This window comes from Lepisma saccharinum, chromosome 13, assembly GCF_977018435.1.
Source record: "Lepisma saccharinum chromosome 13, izLepSacc3.1, whole genome shotgun sequence".
Taxonomy (NCBI): Eukaryota; Metazoa; Arthropoda; class Insecta; order Zygentoma; family Lepismatidae; genus Lepisma; species Lepisma saccharinum.
This window is the reverse complement of record NC_139241.1, coordinates 49,818,923-49,829,804: the sequence shown is the minus strand read 5'-3', so window position 1 is coordinate 49,829,804 and position 10,882 is coordinate 49,818,923. Positions and strand designations below refer to the sequence as shown.

Genomic DNA, 10,882 nt, shown 5'->3' with positions numbered 1-10,882 from the left:
ATGCTAATAAATAGTCAAAAATTATTACCACAATATTTTCACATCATAAAATAGATTAATATGCTACTTGAGACACACTTCAAAGAACAGAGGTATGGTGAGGAAGGGGTAGCAAAATCAGCACTAGGTGAGGTAAAGATATTTATCCCCCGTTCATTTTGCAGTGCAGTGACAACACATAGAGGTGATGTAGTCAGCACCATGCTCTGTGTCACCTCCAGATCCTTGATTAGAGGCTAGATGTGAGCTTAAGAGCCACTTTTTGCATTTTGTCAAATATTTTCTGGGAATCAACCGCAGGTCTCTAATATAAGAGTCAGATGGCTTATTGACTGGACAACCATTTCTCCACTGGTATATAGGGGAGTGAAAATATTTTTGTACAAGATAGGACAGTTCCAAAATGATTTGGCAAGGTACCATATGGCCAGAATACTATTATCTCTAAAATGATAAGATGCTGGGGGTTTTTGGAATCAACCCTCGGCACTAGCCAGGTCTTTCAAGCCATGTGAGGACTCGCGAGTAGAAGATCTGCAAGGTTTAGGAAAACTAAGGAACGAATCATTCTCCACAGTCCTCCTGGCTACAGCTTAACCAAGATAAGAATCAAACTAAAGTAGGGTGATTTGTTTTCTCCTCTCGCTTCCCGTTTTCTCGTGCATTTTGACAGTGCTGCACAATTTGGCAATGCAGGCAGCTGATTGCATCGCCAATGCTCACAATGGCATTCTTTTCTTTGTCAAGCTGTACTCAACCAATCAGCATCAACAGTTCAGAAGAAAACTCAGCGTGGGAAAATATTGAGCACTGGTAACTCAAACTGTCTGGAAAAGCCAATCCCGACAAGGCGAGCACATTAAGTACAGATGAACAGATTGAGCATATTCATATATAATTCTAATATTCATACAAAAAAATATTGTACATTTCACTTCCCTGCTGTGTTTTTTATCACTGGTTTCCTTGAATATAACTTTATATAATCTAGCCTTGTTACATATTAAAGTACATGCAACTGGTTCACATATCACTAGGGAATGAATTTTCACCTTGTTGCCTTGTATTCCTTTGTATGAAAACAGGCTCATGTTTTAAACTAGTTTCATGTTTCGAGCCTGATAAGGCATTTTTAGTGCCTATTAATGTCTATTTACTATAAATCTTGCTTAACAATTTTTTATTTTTTTTTCGTATTTCCAGTTCCTTTTGCTACTTGGGCATTGTAGAGGGCAACTTCTTGTTTTATGAGTGTCCCTTCAACAGTTTCATCTATACACCATTCATTTTGCTTCATGTTGAAAAAGATATGTTTCAAGCTTTGTGCATAAACAGTCACAATCTGTTTAATTGGTATCACACATATAGGGTGAGGCAAAAAAAAGTAACCGAAACATACAAATGAGATGAAGTTGTGATTTATGTGTACAGGGAGCAGGTCATCGTCCAGTTTCATACAGATTTACAGACATTTTGTCATCTGGATTTCCATCAGCAAGATGGATCCACCCCACACACACGCCTGGGGGACAGGGCACTGTTAGAGGAACTGTTTCCAGAACGTCTTGTGTCCTTCCCTTTTCCTCAGAGAAGTCTGGACCTGACAACGTGTGATGCGTTTCTGTGGGGAATGTTGAAGTAACAATGTTTCTCACCAGTACCACAAACTCTGGAACAACTACGTGAGTACATTGACTCAGTGCTGGGAGATGTATCCCCTGAAGAGTACTCCCAGATGGTATCTAAACTCATGGAGCACATGGAATTTATTATTCACAATGACGACAAGAATGTGGAACATGTCATTTTGCGATAAATACACCGTCCTCACGGACACGACTTCGGTTACTTTTTTTTTCTCCACCATGTACAATTCAATCTATATTGAACACATTAACATAAAATTGAATCAAAACCACTGAATTGTTCCCTTACCGGTAATTGAACCTAGGACCCCATTTGTAATGACAAGCTGGGTTTCCTCTATATACTTATTATGTAAGTCTGCCTGTACAAAATAAGTGTGCAAATTTTATTTCTCCTAGGAAAGAGAACAAACATGGCACAAGTATTTCGAGATGACCTTGACATTTAAAAAAGAAAGGTGGTGATCACTAACTGAGTGTGTGCCACAATATTAAAAATGTGACACCAGATTAACTTGCTCAATGAAGTAATAAATTCTATGTTGTATTTTGTTAATGTTTAATTAATTCTATAAGAGGCAAGAAACAAAATATAATCTACATCTGACATATGGGGAATAAAAAATAATCATGATATAATAAATAAAAAAAATACTGATCATAAAAGCTATAACCTAAAATTATGTTGCTGCCACCATTCAATTTGTTAAGTATCTACTCATATTACAACAAATTCTCTATCCTTCATGTTTTATACATACATAATTTAAAATTATGTCATGGACTATTATTTCCATTTTCAACATTATAACACAGCACAAACAACAACTACTAATAACAAATGAAAAACAGTACAAGATTGTACTTGTAAAAACATGTCTCAAAATAAACTCTTGAGCAAGATTTCCTTTCAGTAGAGAGAAAAGTACAACAAGGTATTTACAAATGTCTGTCTCATGTATAAAAAATATATAAACAAGAAATGTTCCTAGGGATACCTAGAGTTTTTCAAGCAGTATCTAGGTATTTATGAAGAAGTTTCTTCGTGGTTTCGTATGCAAGAAACAAGGCTCCTGATGCTGGGAATGTCCTCACAAGAGTTGGTCCAAGTCCATTGTATAAGGTACGGAATCCTGGAATTAAAATCCCAAATAAGCACTGGAAAAAGTAGTAGATATCTCAACAGATAACCACACCCTTAATTGAATTAAGGCAGATTGCAGAATGGTATTCAATACAGTGTGTCTGAGCTAAAATATTAAAAAAAATAGTAATGAATTATTCATAATTGGGAGAAGAGAGATGCAGTAGTAGATAAATACGGAGAAACTAGTACTCACTTTATCCGCAAAACTGAAATGAAAGAATCCAGCAACATCTAACAGATGCGAAAAAAGCCCAACCCACTACTGGTCTTGCTAAACGCATTAAATACAATAGCCATAAAAGAGAAAAGGTACAAGTCAAGCACACCGCCCACACATTCGTAGACACCAAACTGAAGGAAAAACATGCCACATGAGCTAAACATCAATAGCAGACAGGCACACCACACTTGGATTCCCCTACTACAACAGTTAGTGCTGTAAAATAGCAGATGACACGGACACAGACGTACAGTTAACAACAGTGCACCTAGCGGCAGTCGGAGAACTACAAACAATACAAGCACGCCAAGCAACAGTACAACAAGTTCCAACGAGGATGGTGCCAGTGGCCACTGACATTAATAGAACAAAGAAGAAAAACAGTTTCGTGGATAAAGTGAGTACTAGTTTCTCCGTATTTAATATATCATGTGTTGGAAAACACTTGGTGAAAACTTGAGGATTGTTTTGACATTTGCCGATCCACATTGAACTTCTTGTATAATCACAAAAGCACCATCACAGATATGAGTGTTCATTTAGTCCAGACACCCTGTAGAAGACAGTTGATAATATGTATATCATACTCAAGGACGATTATGATAACTGTATGATTCATCCAAAATTAATAGAAAAATGAAAAAAAATCTTGTTAATGGAAATGTTACATTTTTTATGTAAAATAATCTCATGTTATTTGTTAAAAAAAAATCATCGCCTATCACAAAATATAGGATAGTGTGACTTCAGTTTACACTGTGCAGATATGATCTCAGGGTTAGCAGTCTCGCCTTTGGTGTGAATGATCCCAGGTTCAGTCCATGGTGGGAGATCTAAAATTTTGGTGTTGGCCCAGAATCGTGAGGACAATTCAGAGCTACTTGAAAGCAACACACTCCGCCACAGAAAGCCAGACAACAGATTGTGTACACAAATAAAAAGGAGGGCCAAGAGGAAGAAAACAATTACCAGATACTGGAAAATTCACATTTTTATGGAAATGGGCTGTGTATCATTAGGCATATAGAAAAAGATGGTGTACACAAAAGTAAGCATTAGTCCTGCAGGGTTGCCAGGTCAAGAACAAAGATGAAAGTTGGCATGAATTAACGGGGTACTGTAGACGGTATTTTAGCAACTTGTTAGTAACTTGGTAAAGGATAGATGATGGCTGATCAGAAGCAGCTGGTGAATGTGGTATTATTACTATTAGTGTGAATGACCATAGTGAAATTCAGGTTTTGTTTAGAAGAGCAGTGGTTTTTGATCCTGAGGTTGAGAAGTGTTCATATTTCCTCCATGTATAAGTCACCACATATATTAGGGTGGATCAAAGGTAATCTCCAAAGTTACACAAGCACTTGTCCCACTGTTTCACTGAGTGGTGAATACCCTGCTCGTAGAACTCCTTTGGCTGAGATCGGAACCAGTTGCGAACATTGTCCAGGACTTCATTGTCCGAGTGGAAGCGCCAAACCACTCCAGAGGTCAACAGGCTGGGCCGTTTGGCTTTGTTTGCTTTTGGACGATACTGCTGCTCGACCGCCTATGCATATCACGTGCGACTATCTAGGGCGAGTCCATTATGCAGTAGGGGTTTTCTTCCTTACCTCCCCCTCTACCTCAACACAGGGTTGTCGCTACACATGTACAGAAATATAACCCAATACATCCACTGTTCCGTTTTAATTTGATCCACCCTCATATTACAGATATAAATGTATTGAAGTTCTTTTGGACGATGGGTGAAGTTGGCACACATAGGAGAAAAGAATGAGAATGCAACAGATTTTATAGCTCATGTAGATGCATTTGTGGACAGGAAGGTGTCGTCTCCAGTGTCTCGTGGGTGTTTTATATTTTCCTCTTAATATACCCACACTTACATGGGATTGGACCTAGAATGTGAAACCAATGAAATGTGTGCACACATGAGGAACCAAAGTCATAAAGAAAGCACACATTTGTGACAAAATTCAACATTACAATGACAAGACACATATTAATAAAAACAAAAAAAAAACTATGTTATTGTGGCCATGTGCGGCACAAGGGGAGGGTTGCACCGCTTGTATTGCCAGCATCCACAATTTTCATCTCAATAGTAACCATAACAAAAATAAAAAATGAATATATAGGAAGGCATAAGGAATAAGCTGATCTGCTTCTCTCTATCAATGCACTAAAAAATAATAGATTCTTAAATTAGTCACTAGCATTTTTCTTTGTGTTTATATAGTTAGTTACCTACAAAAATGAGTTACAAAATTACTTCTGATTCTATTAATGCCTCTCATTATGCATATTTCGATTACATACATTATCTTCTGATTACTAGAGGTATGCATATTTTATATTTGACAGAAACATGAAATACGTAACACACTGTAATGTTCATTTTTCATGTTTTTAAACAGTGCGAGGTACATTTACAGAGTATGTTTTGTCACGAAATGATGCAAAATGAACTGCAAAATGCAACAAACTCTTAAACATGAAATTTAAAGTTTATTTACTGATGCGACACTTTCTGAAGTCTGAATTATCCTTTAGTCATAGAAAAGCGAAAGAACAAAAAGCATGCGTTATGCAAATCACAGAAAATTGATTAACTGTGCTGTAAATGTTTGACAAGCAAAAATGGATTCCTTTACACAGGAAAAAACGTAATCCTATGACAATTTGAATTTGAATTTATAATTTTGGGTGCATCAGCACTTAGGCTATTTTGCACCCATCACTTTATATGGGGTCCAGCCCATTACCAGAACTAAAATTACGTAACTGTAATGCAGTGTCGTAACTAAAACATTAAAATATTCTGACTTCGGTTAAAAGCTGAGGCTGTAAAGAGGCACTCAGCACACACAAGGACAAAACACAGGACAACGCACAGAATTATACTGGCCAGTCTCCAGAGCCTCGTTCGTCTGCAAAATGCAGTCCAGGGAGTGAGGTTGACAACTGGGTGTACTACTTGGAAGGTCACCCCTTACACCCCATAATCCTCTGACAACTACATAAATGTACTATTATAAGGATTAGCTTTATGTTGTGTAGTAAGTATAGTTTTTAAATCAAATGTAGGGTTATATTCACCATTTTAACTCCAAAGTGCCATTTTGCATACCTCTTTTGATCCTGAAATGTGCCCAGCTTTTGTAGCGAAATCTTCATTTTTTATTAACCATAAATATATCACTCTATAGATTATGTATTAACATTATACTTTTACTGCATCTGGTGCAAAAAATTGCACCCTATATTTCTAAAAGATGCAAAAATCGACCATGAAAGCATAACGGCAAGCTATCTGCAAACAAGAAATATTAATAACAGGCTGAGTCGCTGTGAATAAATCATGTTTTTGACATAAACATTGCATCACATCATAGTAAGCTCCACACCCTAGATCTTGAATCCTGGTGGAACCTATAATTGTAGCACACTATTTTAGGGCATTTTGAATATCGAAATAGCACTTACCCTCTTGCCTAAAAATCTGCAGCCCAACCTTTGTCATAGATTCTTTTGATCCACTCACTTGTATTCTTGATTTGATAGAATCTGCTGGGAAGACGGACAACCAAAAGGCCATTCCTCCTAGCCCACCTGAAATGATTGTTCTAGCAGGACCTAGAAAGATAACATTAATTTTAGTTAACTTTCACTTTGACTCAAGTCATAATAAAAGTAGAATTGGAACCATAAATGCAATTTCTGGCACTGTTTAAGTATCATGAAGCTAGGTATTCTTTCGTTCAAATTCTTCATATGGCCTGGGCATTTCACAGTGTTCATTACTTATTTGTCTACGAGGGATGATTGAAAAAAAAGGTTACAAAGCTTATTATGGCGTATGTGTTAGACATAGCTGGAAGATCAACACACCTGATGATGGAGGGCACTCAACACTAGTCCTCGATGTAATCACCTTTTTTGTTCAAGCACTTGTCACAACGGTAGATGAGGTTTTCCATACCGGTTGCACAGAAATCCACGTCAAGTTCTCGTAGCCACTGTGAGGCAGCTCTTTTGACATCATCACATGTCAGATAATGGTGGCCAGCCAACCAAATGGTAGTCCCAGCTCAGCTGATATTGAGCGTAATGTTCTTACTCTGTCCTCACGAATACACTCATCCACAAGAGCACAGTTCACATCAGTGGTTGAGGTACTGGGCCTACCGCTGTGTCCAGGGTTGTCATTAACAATACTGGTCCATCCTTCTTTGAAGGCACAACACCACTTCGCTACATGTTGCCTTGAAATTGTCCCCTCCCCATACACCTCCACAATCTGCCTATGAATGTCAGCAGGTGTAGTGTTTTTGGCCCACAGGAACTGCACCACTGCCCTCACTTCTACTCTTGACCAATTTTCTAGACGAGTCACCATTTTATATGTCCGCTTCTCAGTTATACATGGTCAGAATCCAAAGTCCTCAAACTCGCAACAAGACAAACATGTTATTAATTTACACATAAATTTTTGTTACGTTACAGTGAATAAAACAAAAGTTATATGCTTTGTAACCTTTTTTTCCGATCATCCCTCCTATTTTACGAAATTACAATTTGTCATCATCATTGCACTTAAAATACAAAAGCAATGTAAAATGAATTCCTTGCTTCAGTATCATTTAGGCAGCTTTCAGACTGAAGCGATAAGTGACATGGTTTTACATTGAAGTGACAAGCGACACAGGTCACTGTAAAACATATCCTTTGCTGCAAATTTACAACCAGCCAAGACACATGCAGCTTGTTGTATCACTTCAGTACAGAAGGTTGCATTTGTTTCTGACCTATCGACACATGTTGTCTGCCACATGATGTTTGTTGCTACAGTCTCAAAGCTACTCTATTTCCAAACGTATTTCACTTTCAAAAAATGCACATTATATGTAAAGCATTATGGGTCTTAGATTATATGAATCCAACTATGATACCCCACTCCTCCTTTAGGCATGCCACTGAATGTAAACCAAGTGATACACACAGAAACAAAATATATTAACTGAACTGATATACTTTGGAATCCACTTTTTTATTCAGTTAATTATTGTTTATTTATTGATTTGGTTTACTTTACTTTGCTTTTCTGTCACTTTTGGCTAATCACGAATATGAGAATAAGTGATGAAATTCATGAAGGGACGAAGGGACATTCACAAAGAACACCCATGCACAGACAGGGATTTGAATTTGGAACCCCTTGCGTAGCATGCTGAAATAACCACTCCACCACCGAGGTTGGGTTTCAGTTAAATTTAACACAAGTAAAAAAAAAATCCAAATCTCATGTATTTATGCATCTTAAAATCTACAACTGTGTTTCATTTATATTAGCTTAGACAAAAAATAATAATAACTTTTAAACAAATTTCTTCTGATATATGCTCCATATCAAATCCTGTTATTTCCCATACCATGGAACCAAGTGATATACACTGGTCAAAACAATTAGGGGAGCAAGCAAGAAATCCCAAAACCAAAGTTGGAAAGTCAAAAGTAGAAATGTATGTTGATGAAGTGAGTGTCCTCAACCAGTACAATTCATCTGTGATGAATCATCAGCATGAAGAGCTCTCTAGTGACACCATAAGGCACGTGGCAGAATTTGTGATATGAGGAGCAATCACGAGGTCACTTGGGAACACCGGTTGTTTGGTGCTGGCAGACCGTAAGTGCAGGTGGGATTCAGTTGAGTAGTGTTGAATAGGAACGATGGCAGAACAACACGATTTAGGGGAATCTAGCGCATGGAGAGCCATTGGGAGGATGGAAGCAGGGCAAACACAACGTGAGGTGGCTGCAGCCCTTGGTGTGTCACGCAGTGTCATTTCCAGGTTGTGGACACGATTTCAACAGACAGGTACAGTATGAAGGAGGCCTGGGCAAGGTCGCCCACGGTCAACAACAGTGAGGGAAGACCGGTACTTAGCATTGTCGGCTCGCAGGAATAGGCAGCAAACTGCAACTGACTTGCAACGCGGCCTTGTTTTGGCAACAGGACGAAGAGTCTCGGGCCAAACTGTATGAAATCGCCTGCGGGAAAGGGATCTTTATGCAAAAAGACCAATGGTGTGTGTCCCTCTGAATGCCCAACACCATAGGGCCCGCAGACAGTGGGCTGTGGAACATCGTGAGTGGGGACATGGAGAGTGGAGTTCAGTTCTCTTCTCGGATGAGTCGCGTTTCAGTCTCCAGTCAGATAATCGATGCATTCTCATCTGGAGGGAACGTGGGACTCGCAATTATCCTGCACATGTGCGCGAAGTGTCTCAGTATGGTGGCGGTGGCTTAATGGTATGGGCAGGGATCAGTGTTGGTCGACGTACCCCCCTGCACATTTACCTGGAACGGTACTTTGACAACCTTACGGTACCGGGATGAGATCCTCAGGCCTCATGTTGTCCCAATGGCTGCAGATATCAGTGATCGTTTCATTTTTGTGGACGATAATGCCCGACCTCACCGAGCACGTCTGGTTGACGCCATGCTACGGGATGAGGGTATCGAACAAATGGTATGGCCAGCGTCCTCCCCAGACTTGAATCCCATTGAACATGTGTGGGACACACTCGGAAGATGCATTGCTGCTCGGCCAGCACCGCCTACAACTCTGCAACAGTTGGAAATGGCCCTTCTGGAGGAATGGGTGCATATCCCGCAGGCTGTCGTTGATAACCTTATTGGTTCCATGCAAAACAGATGTGCAGCTGTCATAGCAGTTCATGGCGATCACACGCCTTATTAGAGGTATGGATCTGTTGGGTATCTGTCCATTTCTGTTGTCTTATCACCGTGCTGTTCTCTTGTTTTTGTGCAGTTCGAGGGTCACTATTTATATTTTGAGCCTAACAATGAAAAAACAGGAATTTGGCATTGAAAACTGCTTTATTGTTTTTCGAAGTATTCTCCTTTATGGTCAATACACTTTTGCATTCGTTCGAACCATTTGTCAAAGCAGTTTTTCCAATCTTCTTGAGACACCTCCATAATATAGTTTTTGAATGCATCAACGGCGTCTTCCGCCGACGAAAATCATTGTCCACGCAATTTATTCTTGACATTCGGGAACAAGAAGAAGTCATTGGGTGCCAAATCAGGACTGTACGGCGGATGACCCATCAATTCGATTTTTTGACTGTTCATAAAGTCGGTTGTTAGACGAGATGTGTGACAGCTGGCATTGTCTTGATGAAGAATGATCCGACGGCGTTTGTTTGTTTTCTGTATTTGACCAAAGACCTCTGGCAAACAAATTGTTATGTACCATTCAGAGTTGACCGTTCTACGTTCCTCTAAAGGCACAGTTGCCACATGACCAGTTTTCCCGAAAAAACAGGCGACCATTTGTTTCGATGAGCTTCAAGCGCGAACAACTTTTGTTGGATTGGGTTCATCTTGACACATCCATACAGTCGACTGCTGTTTACGTTCCGGCTCATATGCATATATCCATGATTCGTCACCTGTTACAATCTTATATACGTCTTTTGAAGCACCACAATTGTATTTATTGAGCATTTGTTTGCAGCAATTGACGCGAGCGTCTTTTTGAGTTTTTGTGAAATTGTGTGGGATCCAACGAGAACATACCTTTCTCACAGCTCAATGATCATGTAATATTTTATATATGCTGGTGGAACTAATGCCTATGGTTGCCTCAATCTCACAGTATGTCACATGACGATCTTGCAGTATTAGGTTTTGCACAGCATCAATGTTTTCTTGAACAACAACTGATTTTGGACGACCTTCGCGAATCTCGTCGGTGAGCGAATGGCGGCCACAATTAAATTCGTTATACCAGCGTTTCACAGTGGCAAAGGATGGGGCTTCATCGCCAAATGTGGAAGT

The 10,882-nt window shown here is 39.3% G+C and overlaps 1 protein-coding gene across 2 annotated transcripts in view; it reads right to left on the bottom strand.

The window, feature by feature from the left end:
* Position 1: 1 nt before the first annotated feature.
* Positions 2-10,882, bottom strand: part of LOC145997276 (mitochondrial ornithine transporter 1) — a 60,917-nt gene continuing 50,036 nt past the window's right edge. For both annotated transcript variants that reach the window (XM_083134154.1, XM_083134155.1), the window contains exons 6-7: positions 6,500-6,649; positions 2-2,779 (exon numbers count right to left, since the gene is read on the bottom strand). In XM_083134154.1, coding sequence (XP_082990280.1) covers positions 2,655-2,779; positions 6,500-6,649 — 275 coding nt within the window. In that variant the 3' untranslated portion in view covers positions 2-2,654. The remainder of the gene's footprint in view (positions 2,780-6,499; positions 6,650-10,882) is intronic.